Source organism: Rhinoderma darwinii, chromosome 1 (assembly GCF_050947455.1).
Source record: "Rhinoderma darwinii isolate aRhiDar2 chromosome 1, aRhiDar2.hap1, whole genome shotgun sequence".
NCBI lineage: Eukaryota > Metazoa > Chordata > Amphibia > Anura > Rhinodermatidae > Rhinoderma > Rhinoderma darwinii.
In genome coordinates, this window is record NC_134687.1 from 496,022,506 (window position 1) to 496,043,155 (window position 20,650).

Sequence of the window (20,650 nt, forward strand, 5' to 3'; positions counted from 1 at the left end):
TGTTTTGGGGGTGTTTCTCTGCTAAGGGCACAGGACTACTTCACCGCATCAATGGGAGAATGGATGGAGCCATATACCGTCAAATCCTGAGTGACAACCTCCTTCCCTCCACCAGGACATTAAAAATGGCTCGTGGCTGGGTCTTCCAGCACGACAATGACCCGAAACATACAGCCAAGGCAACAAAGGAGTGGCTCAAAAAGAAGCACATTAAGGTCATGGGGTGGCCTAGCCAGTCTCCAGACCTTAATCCCATCGAAAACTTATGGAGGGAGCTGAAGATCCGAGTTGCCAAGCGACAGCCTCGAAATCTTAATGATTTACAGATGATCTGAAAAGAGGAGTGGCCCAAAATTCCATCTAACATGTGTGCAAACCTCATCATCAACTACAAAAAACGTCTGACTGCTGTGCTTGCCAACAAGGGTTTTGCCACCAAGTATTAAGTCTTGTTTGCCAAAGGGATCAAATACTTTTTTCTCTGTGCACAATGCAAATAAATATATATAATTTTGACTGTGATTTTCAGGTTTTTTTTAAAATATAATCTATCTCTCACTGGTAAAATTAACCTAGCCTAAAAATTCTAGACTGTTCATGTCTTTGACAGTGGGCAAACTTACAAAATAAGCAAGGGATCAAATACTTATTTCCTTCACTGTATATTGTGATCGGTACTCACTGTCCAGGGTGCTGAAACAGTTACTGCCGATTGTTTAACTCTTTCAGCACCCTGGACAGTGACTATTTACTGACGTCGCCTAGCAACGCTCCTGTAATTACGGGTGCACACACGTAGTCACACGTAATTACGGGAGCCCCATAGACTTCTATGGGCCTGCCCGTGCCGTAATTACGGCCCAAAATAGGACATGTTGTATATTTTTTTTAACGGCCCGGGCACCTTCCCGTAAGCATACGGGGAGGTACCCGTGGCCAATAGAAGTCTATTACGTGATTACGGGCGTTTTTACGTTCGTGTGCATGGGGCCTGAATCCAATAAATTCAGCAAAAAACCTGTTGAGTCAAAAGGCTAGATAAATTCCTTGAGGAGTGTAGATTCCCAAATGGGGTCACTTTTGTGGAGTTTCCACAGTTTTGTTCCCTCCGGGGCTATGCAAATGCTTAGCGGCATTTGATTGGAAATAATTTAAATTTTCACTTTTACGTCCTAATTCCACTAAATTCAGCAAAAAAACCTGTGGGATTAAAATGCTCACTATACCTCTCGATAAATTCCTTGAGGGGTGTAGTTTGCGAAATGGTGTCTTTTTGGGGGTGTTTCCACTGTTTGGAACCACAAGACCTCTTCAAACCTGACATGGTGCCTAAAATATAATCTAATAAAAAGGATGCCCCAAAATCCTCTAGGTGCTCCTTTGCTTCTGAGGCCGGTGTTTCAGTCCATTAGGACACTATGGCCGCATGTGGGAGATTTGTAAAAACTGCAGAATTCAGGCATTAAATATTGAGTTGCGTTTCTCTGGTAAAACCTTCTGTGTTACGGAAAAAAATTTATTAAAATGAAATTTCTGCAAAAATAATTGCATTTGTAAATTTCACCTCTACTTTGCTTTAATTCCTGTGAAACGCCTAAGGGGTTAAGAAACATTCTAAATGCTATTTTCAATACTTTGAGGGGTGCAGTTTTTAACATGGGGCAATTTATGGGGGTTTCTTATATGTATAGGGCCCTCAAAGCCACTTCATAACTGAACTGGTCCCTAAAAAAATATGTTTTGGTAATTTTCTTGAAAATGTGTAATATTGCTGATGAAGTGTTAAGCCTTTGTTACCTCCTAGAAAATAAAAGGACTTTGACCCCTTCCCGCCGCAGCCCTTTTTCAGATTTTCATTTTAATTTTTTCCTCCCCACTTTCCAAGAGCCATAACTTTTTTATTTTTCCGTCGATATAGTCCTATGAGGGCTTGATTTTTGCGGGACGAGTTGTAGTTTTTCGTAGCACCATTTATTTTGCCATATAATGTACTAGGAATTGGGGAAAAATTTATTTGTGGGGTAGAAAATTAAAAAAAAACAGCGATTCCTCCATTTTTTTTTTGCATTTTCGTTTTTACGGAATTCACTGTGCAATTAAAACAACATGTTAACTTTATTCTGCGGGTCAATACGATTACGGCGATACCAAATATATATAGTTTTTTCTATATTTTACTACTTTTACAAGTAAAAACCTAAGTGTAAAAAATAACATTTATTTTGTGTCGCCAAATTCCGAGAGCCATAACTTTTTTATTTTTCCGTCGATTAAGTGGTATGAGGGTTTATGTTTTGCAGGATAAGCTGTAGTTTTTAATGATACCATTTTGGGGTACATGCAACGGTTTGATCACTTTTTATTTCATTTTTTTGTGGGAGATGAGATGACCAAAAAATAGAGATTCTGGCGTTTATAATTTATTTGTTCTTACGGCGTTCACTGTGCGGGTTAAATAATTACATATTGTAATAGTTCAGGAATTTTTTTACTATGCTCTAGTGGTAAAACGTTTTTTTTTTACTTTTAATTTGTAATATTTTTTTGACATTAAAAAAACCCTTTGTTTTACTAATTTTTACTTTTTTTTATTAGTCCCCCTAGGGGACTTCAACCAGCGATCGTGAGATCGCTTGCACTATATACTTCAATACTAATGTATTTCAGTACATCGTGATTCTGACAGTCATCTATTAAGCCCTGACGATCCCGCTCGTTACTCTGAAGTGTCGGCTGTAACATATGTGTGCCTGTTCCATACTTCCCCTACTTTGGTGTATGGATAACAATGCCAACATAAAGTAGACATGTGGTAAATGTTAATTACTAACTATTTTGTGTGGTATTACTATCTGTCTTACTAGCTGATATATTTAAATTTAGAAAAACTCAAATTTATGCAAATGTTCTCTAAATATTGGTGTTTTTTTTTTACAAATAAACAATGAATGTATTGACCAAATTTTACCACTAACATAAAGTACAATGTGTCACGAGAAAACAATCATTCCAAAGTTATTGCCACAAAGTGACACATCAGATTTGAAAAAAATTGGCCTGGTACATAAGGCCAAAACAGACTGTGTCCTTAAGGGGTTAAAGTAGTTTTCCCATCTTAGATATTTATGGCAATAATTTGTCCATTCATGTCTTAGACCCACTAGCAGCATGAAAGAAAGGTTTGTATTAAACTATATATTATATTTATACATTTTCCTTTTGTGTTTTTGCAGGACAATATGACTGATACAGTAGAAGATAAAGATTTTGAGGATTTAGCAGAAGAGCATATTGGAATAAGTAAGGAATTATAGCAGTTTAATATTTTTTATTGTAATTTACTTTTTTAATTATTCTTGAAACAAATTAATTCAGATTTCAATATAAATTAAATGTTCTATTTGTTACGTACATGTAATACGGTGGATTGTGTCTCTAGATTTTGTCAAAGCAAATTATTTATCAAAACTTTCAGGAAAATATGGCCTTGTGAATCATAGCACCTGACAGAGTCAACGTTTCAAATTTATTTTTTATTATACATGTGGCCAAATAATATTATTAATATATTTATTTTTATACATTATTTGTTCATATATAAATCCACAGTTAATAGAGCTGTGTGTGATAATAATTTATTCATTGCAGTTGTATTCAATGTATGAAACTATTACAGATCTTCAGATGCACCTTTTGTCAGATGATAGACATAGAGACCATTGTGATTGCCTATTGGATGCACTAGATGAACAACTTGACCAACTTCAGGTAAGAATGCTAACCTACCGAAGAGGCAGCAGATTGATGGGAGTAATACATAACCGCAGGCTCAACCTACACAGAGTCTGTTTGTAGTCTATAATCATGGAGACACATAGGTCTGACTAGAAGCTACAGACACGAAATGGTAGAATTTTTTTTTAACGAAGACAATATTTGCAAAATGTGGCTAATTTTTTTATTATAGATGCATAGGAACAATAAATATTTGGTTGAAAAAGTTCACAGAGCGATTAAAAACCTTTATTAAAACACATTTATCACCTATCAAACGGATTGGCGATAAACGTTAGATCATTGGGCGATCAACTCAATCAATTGACTGCCATCCATTTTAGTTGCCATAAACCACAGTCACCCTGCTGTACTGTCTCTAATATGGTTGTCCTCAGGGAAGTCTTTAACCCCTTAACACATCACGTAACTCGCTCCATACTTAGCGGGTGACGGCTGCGTAATACAGCCGTCACCTCACTGGAACGAGCGGAATCAAAGATTACTTTGATTCCATCCATTTAACCCCTTAAATGCTATGGTCAATCGCAATTGTGGCATCTAAGGAGTTGAAAGAGGGGTAGGGCACCCTCTGACGGCTCGTCAGACCCCCCCACGCGAATCGATCACGGGGTGCCGAGGTCTGCCATCTTCATACTCTATTAAGCCTCTGGCAGGGCTTGGAAGGAGCCTGTCAAAAAAGCACTATACTGCAATACATTAGTATTGCAGAATATAGTGCCACCGATCCAACGATTACTGTTTCAAGTCCTCTAGGGGGACTAATAAAAAAAAGTTAAATACAGTTAAATAAAGTTTTTTTAAATACCTAAAAAAAATATATATTAAAAGTTACATAGTTAGCACCATTGAAAAAAGACACATGTCCATCAAGTTCAACCAAGGGATGGAAAAAGGGAAGGAAACATTTCTACACATAGGAGCTAATACTTTTTAATTCTAGGAAATTATCTAAGCCTTTTTTAAAGCCATCTCCTGTCCCTGCTGTGACAGCTCCTGCGGTAGGCTATTCCATAGATTCACAGTTCTCACAGTAAAGAAGGCTTGTCGCCTCTGCAGGTTGAATCTTTTTTCTCCAGACGGAGGGAGCGCCCCCTTGTTTTTTGAGGGGGTTTTACATGGAACAGGATTTCACCATATTTTTTGTATGTGCCATTCATATATTTATATAAGTTAATTATGTCCCCCCTTAGTCGTCTTTTTTCAAGGCTAAATAGGTTTAGTTCTTTTAATCTTTCCTCATAACTTAAATTCTCCATGCCCCTTATTAGCTTCGTTGCTTTTCTTTGTATTTTTTCCAACTCCAGGGCATCCTTTCTATGAACTGGAGCCCAGAACTGAACTGCATATTCTAGATGAGGCCTCACTAATGCTTTGTAAAGTGGTAATATTACATCCCTGTCCCGCGAGTCCATGCCTCTTTTAATACACAACAATATCTTGCTGGCCTTTGAAGCAGCTGATTGACACTGCATGCTGTTATTGAGTTTATGATTTACAAGTACACCCAGATCCTTCTCAACAAGTGAATCCGCCAGTGTAGCTCCCCCTAGGACATATGATGCATGCAGGTTGTTGGTACCCAGATGCATAACTTTACGTTTATCTACATTAAACCTCATTTGCCAAGTGGACGCACAAACACTTAGTTTGTTTAAATCTGCCTGCAATTCATGAACATCTTCCATAGACTGAACTATATTACATAGCTTGGTGTCATCTGCAAAAATAGAACTAGTGCTATTAATCCCATCCTCTATATCATTAATAAATAAGTTGAGTAATAGTGGTCCCAGCACTGAACCCTGGGGTACACCACTTATAACTGGGGACCATTCAGAGTAGGAATCATTGACCACAACTCTCTGGATACGGTCCTTGAGCCAATTCTCAATCCAATTACAAACTATATTTTCTAAACCTATAGTCCTTAATTTACCCATTAGATGTCTATGAGGGACAGTGTCAAATGCCTTTGCAAAGTCCAAAAACACTAAATCCACAGCGGCCCCTCTGTCTAGACTTCTGCTCACCTCTTCATAAAATCAAATGAAGTTGGTTTGACAACTTCTGTCCTTAGTAAAACCGTGCTGGCTGTCACTTATAATACTATTCATTGTCACATAATTCTGTATATTGTCCCTCAATAGCCCCTCAAACTTTTTCCCCACGATGGATGTTAAGTAAAGTAAAAAATAAAACAAAACCTTTTCCCATTTTTCCCAAAACACAATGTAACAAAGATAAAACTTTAACATATCTGGTCTCATCATGTCCGTAAAAGTCTGAACTATTACAATATAACACTATTTAACCCCTTAGTGACCACTAATACGCCTTTTTGCGTCGGTCACTAATGGGCTTTAGGCTAGGCTGACGCCTTTTCACGTCAGCCTAGTCTAAGTCCTGCACGGGTCTCCCGTGCAGGCAGGAGCCGGGGCTCTGCTGTCTGATGACAGCTGAGCTCCTGCTCCAACGCCCGCGATCGAAGTTTACTTCGATCGCGGCCGTTTAACCCGTTAAATGCCGCCGTCAATAGCGGCCGCGACATTTAACTTTGTTTACAGAGGGAGTGCGCTCCCTCTGTCACCCATCGGCGGCCCGCGAATGAAATCGCGGGTCTCCGATGGGGTGTCATGGCAGCCGGGGGCTTGATAAAAGCCCCCAGGTCTGCCCTGGACATATTCCTGTTAGGACGCGCCGGAGGCACGTCCTAACAGATTGCCTGTCAGATTTACACTGACAGGCAATAATGCTCTGGTATACGAAGTATACCAGAGCATTATAGCAGCGATCGGAACATCGCACAGTAAAGTCCCCTAGTGGGACTAATAAAATCAGTCATCAAAGTGAAATAAAGATTATTAATAAAAAGTACAGTAAAAAAATAAATAAAACCATTTTTTTCCATAAAAAGTGGTTTTATTTAGTAAAAGTGTAAAAAAAAAAAAAAAAGTACACATATGTGGTATCGCCGCGACCATAATGACTCCATTAATAAAGTTAATATGTAATTTAAACCGCAAAGTGAACACCGTAAAAAAAAAACGCAAAAAACCATGGCGAAATTGCAATTTTTTTCCATTGCCCCCCAAAAAAGTCATAATAAAAATGAATCAATAAGTCCCATGCACCCCAAAACAGTACCATTCAAAACTACGTCTCGTCCCGCAGAAAACAAGCCCAAAAAATCACTACATTGATGGAAAAATAAAAAAGTTACGGCTCTTAGAAAGCGACGATGCAAAAACAAATAATTTTAGTTCAAAAGTGTTTTTATTGTGCAAAAGTCGTAAAACATAAAAAAACCTCTACATATGTGGTATCGCCGTAATCGTACCGACCCATAGAATAAAGCTAACATGTTATTTACTTCGCATAGTGAACGGCGTCAATTTAAAAACGCATAGAACAATGGCGGAATTTCAGTTTTTTTTTATAATCCCCCCCGAAAAGGGTTAATAAAAGTTAATATAAAAATTATATGTACCCAAAAATGGTGCTATTAAAAAGCACAACTAATCCCGCAAAAAACAAGTCCTCATACAGCTATGTAGACGAAAAAATAAAAACGTTATAGCTCTTTGAATGCGACTATAGAAAAACGAATAAAATAGCTTGGTCATTAGGGCCTAAAATGGGCTGGTCACTAAGGGGTTAACCCGCTCGGTGAACGCCGTAAAATAATAATTTAAATCCACCAGAATCGCTGTTTTTTGGTCATGTTATCTCCCACAAATTTTTAAGAAAAAAGTAAATAAAAAGTCTTGTGTACCTCAATATGGTACCAGTAGAAACTACTCCTTGCAACGCAAAAAAAGAGCCCTCAACCGCTCAAAAGTTATGGCTTTCAGAATGTGGCGACACAAAACAAATTTTATTTTTAACAATCGTTTTTTCCTTGTAAAACTAGTAAAGCCTAAAAAAAACCTATATAAAATTGGTGTCGCTGTAATCGTATTGACACGCAGAATAAAGTTAGCATGTCATGTTTACCACACGGTAAACGCTGTAAAAACAAAACCCACCAAAAAATGGAGAAATCACAGTTTTTTTAACATTCCACCCCACAAAGAAATTTTCCCCAGGTTTCCAGTACATTATATGGTACAATAAATGGTGTAATGAAAATCTACAACTCGTCCCGCAAAAAACAAGCTCTCATACGGCAATATTAATGGAAAAATAAAAAAGTTGCAAAGGGGTTAAAAATAAATAATAAAAAAAAAGGTAGATAAAATCTAAGGAATGAAACTAACATGAATTCCTTTAAGTGAATTTTTCTGCAGTGAAACAACAATTTTCACACAATATTTTATACAATGTACTTTTCTGCCTATGGATCCACTTTGAAATAATGGACTACATTATGGAAATTAACCTCTTGAATAATTGTCTTGAAAACTTTATGATAGGACCGGACACATAGCTTATGATTTATTTCCCTGACAGAATGAATAGCACAGTCAACTACGGTATTGATTCCGTCAAAACGGCAGAACCCTTACACAATGGTGACAAACGGAAACCATTTGCACCGGATCCGTCACCATTGAAATCAATGGTGATGCAAACGAAAACGTATGGTTTCTGTTTGTTTGAGTTTGTATTCCGTTCATGGGTTCCCCTGACACAAAAACTCTGATGGAACCCATGAACGGAGTCCCGACGCAGGTGTGAACGGAGCCTAATTTGAGCAAAATTAAACAATTCCTCATAAGTGATCTGTTAGATTCCCATTTGCACGAATAGTGAATGAATTGTACATATTGTAGCAAATGTCTGTGTGTCCCTTTCCCAATGAGCATTCCAATTGGAAAAATAATTGGGAAAAAATGGCAGCGTGTTAGTTATAGGTGTAGGTCTGATGGAGTTTGGGGTCATACTTTTCTTTAAAAAAATTGCTGCTGAATATTTAAACATCAATTACACATAATAGCATGAAAGACGCTTTACAATAGTCAAGTCACAATATGTTTGTGCAATTGTCACAACAATACATAAAAATGACCACTCCCACCCATCCTTCCCCTACCCCTGTTCTCATGTGTAATATATCTATTTTTTCGACAGAAATAAGAAAACATAATTTTGTAGCACCCAATGTCAACATTATTGCGATCCCAGTAAAATCTAATGTATTCTTAATCTGCCTAAGGGCTCATTCACACGAGCGTGAATAACGTCTGTGTGCTGCACATGGAAATAACGCGCAGCACACGGACCCATGCTTGCAATGGGGATGTTCACACATGCATACGTTTTCACGCATGTCCCTTGGCTTCTAGATACCAGGAGGTATATCTTATAGGGGTCATGAATTGTCTAATCTCCTGTGCGTTAAAAAACGTACAAATCAAGATTTTCCTTTTTTTTTTTTAACTCTATTTGCCTGTGTTTCTTTTGTTCGCTTTGTTTCCAATCTATCCATAGTTTAAAAAAAATTCAAACTGTTGGATCACCTCCGAAACGGAAGGTACAGAAGGTTGAAGCCTGTATAAAGGTTTCTTTTCGCCACCAACAGTATAACATGAATAATTATCCGTACCTGCAACGGTAATCAAGTGAAAAAAACAAAGATTGTAGTTCAAAAGGAAGTTTAATTTGCCATGTATTATTTATAAGTCAGGAACATGGATAAGGGTTATGAGTCTGGATCTCTGACCAATACTTTTGCTTATCCTGACATGACCATATACTATGTATTAAGTTTGTTCTTGGCTGGTGGCATTTTGGGCATGTCAGCAACCTGTCTGATGCATTTGGGCGCGGGGGGATGTCGAAACCATAAATGGCACAGTGAATTCGTTTATAGTGGGATACACGCCAGCGTTCATTGATAACTGCTTTCCTCACTATGTTCCATCCATCTAAAATGTTCTGTGCTATTTCTGGGTCCTGAAATTGTGAGCCATCCGTGTGAACTTTAAGAGGCAAGATTTTATCGGGTTGTGCCTACCAATAGATCCTATCTATGCGGTGCACATTCCTTGAACCGATACAGGAATTTAGAATTCAGAAAACCTTTCAATTGCCAATATGGCGAAAATGGTTTGACTGAAAATGTCACACGGTCCGGTAAAAGTGAATGGGGATGTAGTATATGTTTTATTATGTAAGTCCCTTGGTCTGGCTATTGCTTAAAGGGGCAGTTTCATGATTTATTTATTTTTAATTAATTTATGTGTTTTTATTTAATAAAATATTATATTGACTTTATTTATTTTTCACACACAATGTTTGTTTTATTAACTCTTTCTTACTGTACTGGGGGCTGCCATGTTTTATTTTATCTGTGTATGTGTCTCTTAACGACACATACACAGATGGAATACTGCAGCACAGTGCATAGGACACAATGAACGGGAGCCGTTCATTGCTTCTGCCATCTGGCTCTGTACTGCGCAGGCGCAGTTCAGAGCCGCCCAGCAGAGAAGCTGGTTTGTAGGGAGATAGCAGGCGTCATTATGAAGACCGGCTGCACTGCAGGTAAGGTGTGTGTGTCTCTGTCTGTCCCTCTCTCTCTCACACAGACCCCCTTGCAACCCCCCCTCTCGTGACACTACCCCCCCGTGGCCCCTCCTCGCCACCCCCCACGCACACCTGCTGTGACTGTGTGTGTCTGTGTAGCAGAGCTGTGTGTGCGCATGTAGCAGCACTGTGTGTGCGCGTGTAGTAGTGCTATATGTGCGTGTATAGCAAAGCTTGTGTGTGTTCACAGCAGAGCTGTGTGTGTGTGTGCTCGCGCAGCGGAGCTCTGTGTGTGTGGTGCTTGTGTAGCGGAGCTGTGTGTGTGTGCTTGCGCAGCGGAGCTCTCTGTGTGTGTGCTTGTGCAGCGGAGCTGTGTGTGTGTGCTCGCGCAGAGTGCTGTGTGTCTGTGCTGGCGCAGCGGAGCTGTGTGTGTGCTCTCGCAGCGCTTTGCTCTGCTGTAAGTACCAAACAAACGTTAACGAAGTGCAGGGACTGTGAATAGACATCCCGTCCTGGCTGGAAGGAATGTCTAGTCACTGTCTAAATACTTCTGTAACGTTAATGTGTCAGTATAAGACAGCACATAGCGAACAACGCAGTGTCAATATGTGCTGTCTAAATGAATGGAGAGAAGTGCATGACGCTGATTGGTCAGCATCATACACTCCTCTGTACAACGCCCACTTGGTCTAAAGTAAAACACGACCACTTGGGCATTAAGAAACTCATTAGCATAAAGCTAAAATCGCTCCTTGTAAAAATAGATCGTTTTTCTAAATAAAAAGCACTGCTGTTATCTACATTATAGCGCCCATCTCCTTATGTAGGAGATAGGGCACTTATAATGGGGTGACAGAGTCTCTTTAACAATGGCACAAGACAGGGATGTCCGCTTTCTCTGTTGTCATTTATACTAGCAATGGAGGCATTGTTGCAAACTGTCAGACAAAACAATGTGATAAAGGGCTTAATTTGTGGGAAATTGGAACATAAAATAGCGGCATATGCGGACGATATACTGACATTGCTCTCAAACCCTAAAATTGCCTTGCCAGTCATAGAGCAAATCTTAAATATGTTCGAACATATTTCTAACTTTAAAATAAATATGTCAAAGTCTCAAGCTCTAATTATAACACTCCCTGCAACACAAATAAAACACCTGATGAAGAACTCCCCTTTTTCTTGGCCTTCGGAATATATAACTTTTCTGGGTGTGAATATTTCCCCTAACTTGAAACAACTATATACTTTGAACTATAAGAAACTATTGTCTACCATCCCCTCAATCTTAAGTTTCTTAATGTTGAACTCATTGATATCACCAAAAGTTACGTATTTGTTACAAGCACTACCCATTTCTTTACAAAAGAGCTTTTTTAACCAATATCGTAGGATATGCTCAGACTACATTTTGGATTGTTCCAGACCCAGAATCTCATACAAGATATTGCAATTACCAGTCGAAAAGGGAGGAATTGGATTTCCCTCTTTATCCAAATATTATAAAGCAGTAAATCACATAAATCTTGGGTTGATGTAGAAGAACACTTAATGCAGAGACCATTATGCCAATTGCTATTGGAAAATGATGTGCACCACTCCTCGACTTTGGGCAATAGGGGTTTGCCACAGACAACAATGTCAATATGGCAGGATTCACAGATTAGATCATTATAATCGTCCCATCCCTCCCCACTCAATTGCGCGACTGTATCACAACTTCTCACCCAGGTTACCACACTCTACCTTTACCTATTAGACATAACACTCTTTCCCCGTGGGAATTGTTGGATTTGGATGGTACTTTACTATCATTGGAGCAGGCTAGGGAAAAATTGTCTTGTCAGACACTAAACCAGTGGTTCTTAACCTTGTTGGAGGTACTGACCCCCACCAGTTTCATATGCGCATTCACCGAACCCTTCTTAATTGGAAAAATAAAATTCAAAACATAGGTATATATTTTACTGGTGCACAAAATGAACCGTGCATCAACATCAGTGTTCAAAGAACAAAACCATTAAAACATGATTTTCACACACAAACAAAAACATAATAATTAATATTTACTGGAAATCAGTGTGACTTCTGCTGTTGCCTTTCAGAGACCAGTTCAGAAATGCGCGGCTTCACCTTGGCAAGTGCCACTCTCATGTCATTTTCGCAACAAAGTCTGTTCCTTTTCTTCGTTTTTATGTCCAGCATCCTCGAAAAGGATTGCTCGCAAAGATATGTTGTAACAAACGGTATGAAAATCTCCAGAGCTTTCTTAGCAATAACAGGGTACGTTACCATTTGTTGACACCAAAACGTTGAGAGCGTTGTTGTTCTGAAGAGTTGCTGTTGAACCTGGCTCTGCTGAATTTCAATGATTTCATCGAGGTATTTATCATTGACATCTGTTGTCTCAACACTAAACGTGAACGGCTGTCTCACCCATGCTGGATATGACTCTCTTGTAGGGAAGTATCCGTCGAGAGACTTTGCAAGCTCATCTAAGTGCGTGGCAATTGCTTGCTTCAGTTCCGCGGGTACAGAAATGTCTCCGATTCCAGATACATCTTCGATCTTACTTACACAGTCGTCCAGCAGGGGAAAGTTTGCGAAGTTATCGTTCTCTGTTCGTCGTTTCCATAACGATAGCTTTTTTTGAAAAGCCTTCAGGTTTTCTTCCGCTTCGATGATGTTGACTCCACCGCCCTGCATCTGTTGATTGAGATGATTGAGAGCTGCGAAGATATCAGCCATGTACGCTAAAATGAGAATGAACTCAGAATTTTTTAAGCAATCTGCATGACGATGTTGGTGCTCTTGCAAAAACAGGGCTAATTCCACACGCACGGCAAAAACACGATTCAGCACCTGTCCCCGGGATAACCACCGAACGTTAGAATGGTACAGAAGTACCTCGAATTCAGAGCCCATTTCTTTACACAGCTCACTGAAGATGCGGTGCCTCAGAGCACTATTTCGCACATAGTTCACGCATTCCACTACAATTTTTAATACTTCTGCCAGTTTTGGAGGCAAGGTTTTTGTTGCCAACGCATGCCTGTGCAGAATACAATGCGTAACAATGATGTGTGGTGCATCGGCTTTCACTAGCGCACCAAAACCAGACTTTCTTCCCAGCATGACTGGAGCTCCGTCCGAACAAACTGCAGAAACCATATCCCACGAAAGATTGTTGTCTTTGAAGAAGTCATCCACAAGTTTCTTCACATCGGCTGCCTTAGTTGTTGTCGTAAGAGGTTTACAAAATAAAAAATCTTCCTTTATCACGTCGTCTTTCACATAGCGCACAAATACAGCAAGCTGGCTTAGATTGGAAACGTCTGTGGTCTCGTCGAGTTGAAGGCTGAATTTTGCCGGGCTTGAAGTCAGATCTGCAACTACTTTTTTTAAAAGGTTTTCTTTATTAACTTTTTCTCAAAATACAAATGTACAAAAGCGCAAAATTGCGCACAAAAACATACATAACATACTGACCAACCGCACTAGTTGGCAATGACAATCCTCATATAGAAAAACACAATTACAGTGCAAAAGCCCACATGAAAACTTAACGGATTACAGGTGCATATAAGTGTATTATGAAGAAAATAGGATCAACATTTGACCGCCATTATTACCAAAAACAGACAACCAGTCACACGTCACTCACTCCTACCTATCAGACAACAGTGTCCGAAATCTCCATCCATCTAGCCCATATCTTCCCGAATTTGTCAGGACACCCTCTGCTAATGTATAATTTCTGATATAATGGTATATACTTATTTACAAGTTGTAACCAATGTTCTATACTAGGACACACCGTGGCCTTCCATTCCATAATTATAACCTTCCGTGCACAGAACAAAACAAATCGGAAAAAGATTTTGTCATAATAGCCTTGTACTAACTCATTCATAATGCCCAAGAGGCACACCTGAGGGGAGAGAACCCTGGGAAACTCAAAGTTGTCATGCAGAAACTCTACAACCCTTGACCAAAATAGTGAAATCCTAGGGCAGGCCCAGACACAGTGGAGGTACGTGCCAATATCCGACTGACACCTAAAACAGCTGTCCGACCCGGAGGCCCCAATTCTCTGAAGTCTAACCGGAGTATAGTAAATTCTGTGTAGAAACCGTGATTGTATCAAAAAATCTCGAGCACTAACTACGGAATCAAAAAAGGAAAGCTCCACCTCCCTCCACTCCTCCGACAGATCAGGGATATCTCTCTTCCACCCCAGGTAAGCCCTATCAAATGGACGTTTTACAGAGGACAGCAACAGGGCATACGTCTGAGTGAGGGTCTTAGGAAGGTCTGGGGTGCCGAGTAGGTCCTCCAATACGGAAAACCCCAAAGCTGGCATAACAGAACCAAACTGAGCCAAGCAGGCATGTCTCAACTGGAGATAATGATAAAAAACCTTTCTCGAGACACCAAATCTCTCCTCTAGCTCAGAAAAGGAGACAAACTCGCTGTCTACAGAGTATATTTGGCCTAAAAATCGAACCCCTATCCCAGCCCACATCATCGCTCCCGGCAGGGACACCAGGTGAGGCAGCCATGGATTATTCCATAACGGAGTCCTGGGGGAAACAGAAGAATCCGTAGTATATTTTAGTAAGAGTTGTGCCTTCTTCCAGGCATTCGCAATAGTTTTTAACGGTAAGGGCGCCTGACACTAAGTTTTAAACCTATATAAGAGGTTGGTAAGACTCTCATAGGAAGTCATGAGTGCTCCAGCCAGCGCCGTGGCCGCATTACTTAAGTCAATGTCAATCCACCAGTGAGCCAGTACCAGCTGCGAAGCCAGATAATATAAGTAAAGGTTCGGCGCCGCCACCCCCCCCCCACACTCCTTGGGGCCTGCAGAAGACTGAGACTAAACCTGGGTATGCCGCCTTGCCAGTAAAACCCACGTAGGATCCCATCCAGGTGGCCCAAAAATTGTTTGGCCAAGATAATCGAACAAATATGCAGGAGGTAAAGGAATTTAGGCAGATATATCATTTTAAAAAGGTTTATCCTACCATTTAATGAGAGGGGGAGGTTCCTCCAAGAGTTTAGCTGCTTTTCAGTAGAGGCCACTAAGGGACACAGATTAAGTTCACGAAAGCGTAACAAATTAAGGGAAATCCGCACCCCAAGATACGTAAATTGAGACACGACCTGCAACGGGACAGGGAGCCCCTGCCGGGAGCGATATCCTGCACATAGAGGGAACATAACCGACTTAGACCAATTAACCGACAACCCCGAGAACGCCCCAAAAGTAACAATCAGCTGCAAGAGTGAAGACAACGAAGGACCATCATCCGCTAGGTACACCAAAGTATCATCTGCATACAGGGATATCTTCTCAACTAGCGAGCCTCGAGGGATACCAATAATGGAGGAAGAACGCCTAACTGCCAGAGGCTCAATTGCAAGAGCAAACAACAAAGGGGAAAGTGGACAGCCCTGGGCGTACCCCGACCTAAAGAGAAGGGCTTAGAGACATCCAGATTTGTTCTCACCCTAGCGACAGGCTGCTCATATAACAGACGGACGAGGGCCAGAAATCTGGGACCAAAGTTTAGACGGGAAAGTAGTATCCAGAGATACCTCCATTCAACCGAATCAAAGGCTTTATATGTATCTAGGGAGAGAACAAACCCAGGGGATGTATCGTATTGTGCCGCATCAATATTAACCCCTTAAGGACGCAGCCTAGTTTGGGCCTTAAGGCTCAGAGCCCATTTTTCAAATCTGACATATTTCACTTTATGTGGTAATAACGTCGGAATGCTTAAACCTATCCAAGCGATTCTGAGATTGTTTTCTCGTGACACTTTGGGCTTCATGTTCGTGGTAAAATTTGGTCGATATATTCAGTCTTTATTTGTGAAAAATTGCAAAATTTAGAGAAAATTTACAAAAAATAGCATTTTTCAGAATTTAAATGCATCTGCTTGAAAAACAGACGGTTATACCACCCAAAATAGTTACTAGTTCACATTTCCCATATGTCTACTTTTGATTGGCATCGTTTTTTGAACATTCTTTTATTTTTCTTGGACGTTACAAGGCTTAGAACATAAACAGCAATTTCTCATATTCTTAAGAAAATTTCAAAAGCCTTTTTTTGAAGGTGCCAGTTCAGTTCTGAAGTGGATTTGAGGGGACTATGTGTTAGAAACCCCCATAAAACACCCCATTTTAAAAACTAGACCCCTCAAAGTATTCAAAACAGCATATAGAAAGTTTTTTAACCCTTCAGGCATTTCACAGGAATTAAAGCAAAGTGGAAATTAAATTTGCAAATTTCATTTTTTCTGCTGAATTTCAATTTTATTCAATTTTTTTTTAGTAACAGAGAAGGTTTTACCAGAGAAACACTACTAAATATGTATTGTCCAGATTCTGCAGTTTTTAGAAATGTCCCACATGTGGCCCTACTGCGCTCGTGGACTAAAACACAAGCCCTAGAAGCAAAGAAGCACCTAGTGCATTTTGAGGCCTCTTTTTTATTAGAATATATTTTAGGCAGCATGCCAGGTTTGAAGAGGCGTTGAGGTATCAAAACAATGGAAACCCACCAGAAGTGACCCCATTTTGGAAATTACACCCCTCAAGGAATTCATTTATGGTTTTTGTTATCATTTTGACCGCACAGTTTTTTCACAGCACCTATTTGAATTGGGCTGTGAAATGAAAAAAATGATATTTTTTCCAATAAAATGTCATTTTTGATCAAATTTTCTTATTTTCACAGGGAACAACATACCCCATTTTGTTGCCCAATTTGTCCTTAGTGCGGCAATACCCCATTTGTGGTGATAAACTGCCGTTTGGGCCCATGGGAGGGCTCAGAAGGAAAGGAGCGCTATGTGTTTGTTGGAGTCCAGATTTTGCTGGATTGGTTTTCGGGTGCCATGTCGCATTTGCAGAGCCCCAGAGGTATCAAAGCAATGGAAACCCACCAGAAGTGACCCCATTTTGGAAACTACACCCCTCAAGGAATTCATTTATGGTTTTTGTTATCATTTTGACCGCACAGGTTTTTCACAGCACCTATTTGAATTGGGCTGTGAAATGAAAAAAATTATATTTTTTCCAATAAGATGTCATTTTTGATCAAAATTTCTTATTTTCACAGGGAACAACATACCCCATTTTGTTGCCCAATTTGTCCTTAGTGCGGCAATACCCCATTTGTGGTGATAAACTGCCGTTTGGGCCCATGGGAGGGCTCAGACGGAAAGGAGCGCTATGTGTTTGTTGGAGTCCAGATTTTGCTGGATTGGTTTTCGGGTGCCATGTTGCATTTGCAGAGCCCCAGAGGTATCAAAGCAATGGAAACCCACCAGAAGTGACCCCATTTTGGAAACTACACCCTTCAAGGAATTAATTTATGGTTTTTGTTATCATTTTGACCGCACAGTTTTTTCACAGCACCTATTTGAATTGGGCTGTGAAATGAAAAAAATTATATTTTTTCCAATAAGATGTCATTTTTGATCAAAATTTCTTATTTTCACAAGGAACAACATACCCCATTTTGTTGCCCAATTTGTCCTTAGTGCGGCAATACCCCATTTGTGGTGATAAACTGCCCTTTGGGCCCATGGGAGGGCTCAGAAGGAAAGGACCACCATTTGGCCTACTGGAGCTTTTCTGGTGCTAAGTCATGTGTGCAGAAGCCCCTGAGGTACCAGTACAGTTGAAACCCCCGAGAAGTGACCCCATTTTAAAAACTACACCCCTTAAGACATTCATCTAGAGGTGTAGTGAGCATTTTGACCCCACAGGTACTGTGTAAAAGATAATGCGCAGCAGATGGTGCAGTGTGAGATTTGCAATTTTATATATGTATATGCCATTTCAGTGTCCAATATAGTGTGCCCAGCATGCGCCACCGGAGATATACACCCCTTAAATTGTAATGTGGGTTCTCCTGGGTACGACAATACCCTACATGTGGCTGTTATCAGCTGCCTGGGCATACGGCAGGGCTCAGAAGGGAAAGATGAGGGGGGTAAGCTGTGCGGAGTGCATCAGGGTAAATTGAAAATCAAGGGATGTATGATACATTTTAAAACAATCTTTTATACAGAGCCCTGGTTTTTCGGGACACGTGTCACATTGGTATATTGTGTTCTTCCTTATCCCCCTCTTATAGCAGACTCTGCACCTCTTTTGACTCTTTCCCTTTCCACCGGTTTGGGGACCTTCTCCTGGAAAGTGTTGCCCTGGTACGATGCGCCCCCCCTTCCTGGTCCCTAAAGATTAGATCTTGAAATTCCAGGAAAGTTCCCCTCTGGCCTGCACATCGACGTAGCACATACGCATTGTACAAAGCCATCTGTATGATGTGCCCGGCCAGCTTCTTATACCTCACCGCATGGCGCTGTAGGGCTTCAGGACTTGATTTGACAAGTCCATCCCTCCCATGTACCTATTGTAGTCCAGGATGCAGTCTGGTTTGGGGGTGGCCTTTCCTTCATATATCCTAAACCTGTAGGTATACCCTGATGCACTCTCGCAGCTTATACATCTTCACGCCATACCTTGCCCTCTTACCTGGCAGGTACTGGCGGAATTGAACCCTCCCTTTAAAATGTACCAGGGACTCATCAATAGAAAAACACTTCTCGGGGGTGTATGCTTGGGAAAACCGGGCACTGGAACGGTCTAATAGGGGTCTCCGTTTATACAAACGGTCAAAACTGGGGTCATCTCGGAGTGGGCACGGCTCATTATCAGTATAATGTAAGAAGCGAAGTATTGCCTCATTTATTTATTTTTTTAGGTTCCAGTTCATTTCTGAAGTTGCTTTGAGGGGCCCATATATTAGAAACCCCTATCAAACACCCCATTTTAGAAACTAGACCCCTCAAAGTATTCACAACAGCATTTAGAAAGTTTATGAACCCTTTAGGTGTTTCACAGAAATTTAGAGCAAAGTAGAGGTGACATTTACTCTTTTTATACCATTTTTTTTATAACACAAAAGGATTTATCAGAGAAACGCAACTCAATACTTATTGCCCAGATTCTGCAGTTTAGAGAAATATCCCACATGTGGCCCTCGGGCGGTAATGGACTGAAGCACCGGCCTCCGAAGCAAAGGAGCACCTAGCGGATTTTGAGCCCTCTTTTTTATTAGGCACCATGTCCGGTTTGAAGAGGTCTTGTGGTGCCAAAACATTGGAAACCCCCCAAAAGTGACCCCAATTTGGAAACTAGACCCCTTGAGGAATCCATTGTAGTTTTCATGGGGTGCATGCGGCTTTTTGATCAGTTTTTATTCCATTTTTAGGTGGCGTGGTGACTAATAAACAGCAATTGTACTATTGTTTTTGTATACTTTTTTTTTTACAGCGTTCACCGTGCGCTATAAATGACATATTCACTTTATTCTGCGGGGCGATACGATCACGGCGATACCAGATGTTTATAGTTTTTTTTTATGTCTTATGGCGTTTGCACAATAAAGTACGTTTTGTAAACAATCATTCACTTTTTGTGTTACCTTATTCTAAGAGCCATAACGTTTTTATTTTTCAATCAATAAAGCCGTGCGAGGACTTATTTTTTGCGTAACGAACTGTATTTTCCATCAGTACCATTTTTAGGTACATGCGACTTTTTGATCTCTTTTTATTCCATTTTTTGGGAGGTGAAGTGACCAAACAATTGTGATTGTGGTACGGTTTATTAATATTTTTTTTTACGGCGTTCACCGTGCGGGATAAATAACAAAATAATTTTGTAGTTCAGGCCGTTACGGACGCGGCGATACCAATTATGTATAGTTTATTTGTTTGTTTATATATTTTTATTAATAATAAAGGCCTGATAAGGGAAAAAGTGGGACTTTTACTTTTATTACTTTTAAAACTTTTATTTTCTTATTTTTACACATCTTTTTTTAACTTTTTTTTTACTTTATTACTTTGTCCCACTAGGGGACATGAGGGCAGGAGGCCCTGATCGCTATTCTAATACACTGCACTACATGCGTAGTGCAGTGTATTAGAACTGTCAGCTACTCACTGACAGCAAGCATAGTGGGTCCTGACGTTGTCAGGACCCACTAGGCTTCCGTCTATGGCATAGCCGGACGCCATTGTTTGGTGTCCGGTTGCCATAGTCACCATCGCCGGCCGCTATCGCGTAGCAGGCCGGCGATGGCAGCTTAACCCCTAAAAAGCCGCGATCTCTATAGAACGCGGCTTTTAAGGGGTTAATCAGCGGGGACACAGCGATCGGTCCCCGCTGTAGGAGCTGTGACAGCTGCTGAACAAGACAGCAGCGTCACAGCTCCTGTATGTGTCGGGAGGACGGCCGAAACGGCCGTTACTCCCGAGACGTACTATTACGGCATGGAGCGCGAACGATA

The 20,650-nt window shown here is 40.4% G+C and overlaps 1 protein-coding gene across 4 annotated transcripts in view; it reads left to right on the forward strand.

The window, feature by feature from the left end:
* The window catches only part of LOC142659482 (uncharacterized), a 143,102-nt gene that overhangs the window by 16,661 nt on the left and 105,791 nt on the right, over nt 1-20,650 (forward strand). For all 4 annotated transcript variants that reach the window (XM_075835675.1, XM_075835658.1, XM_075835666.1 and 1 more), the window contains exons 2-3: nt 3,234-3,300; nt 3,677-3,768. In XM_075835675.1, the coding sequence (XP_075691790.1) occupies nt 3,240-3,300; nt 3,677-3,768 (153 nt within the window). In that variant the 5' untranslated portion in view covers nt 3,234-3,239. The remainder of the gene's footprint in view (nt 1-3,233; nt 3,301-3,676; nt 3,769-20,650) is intronic.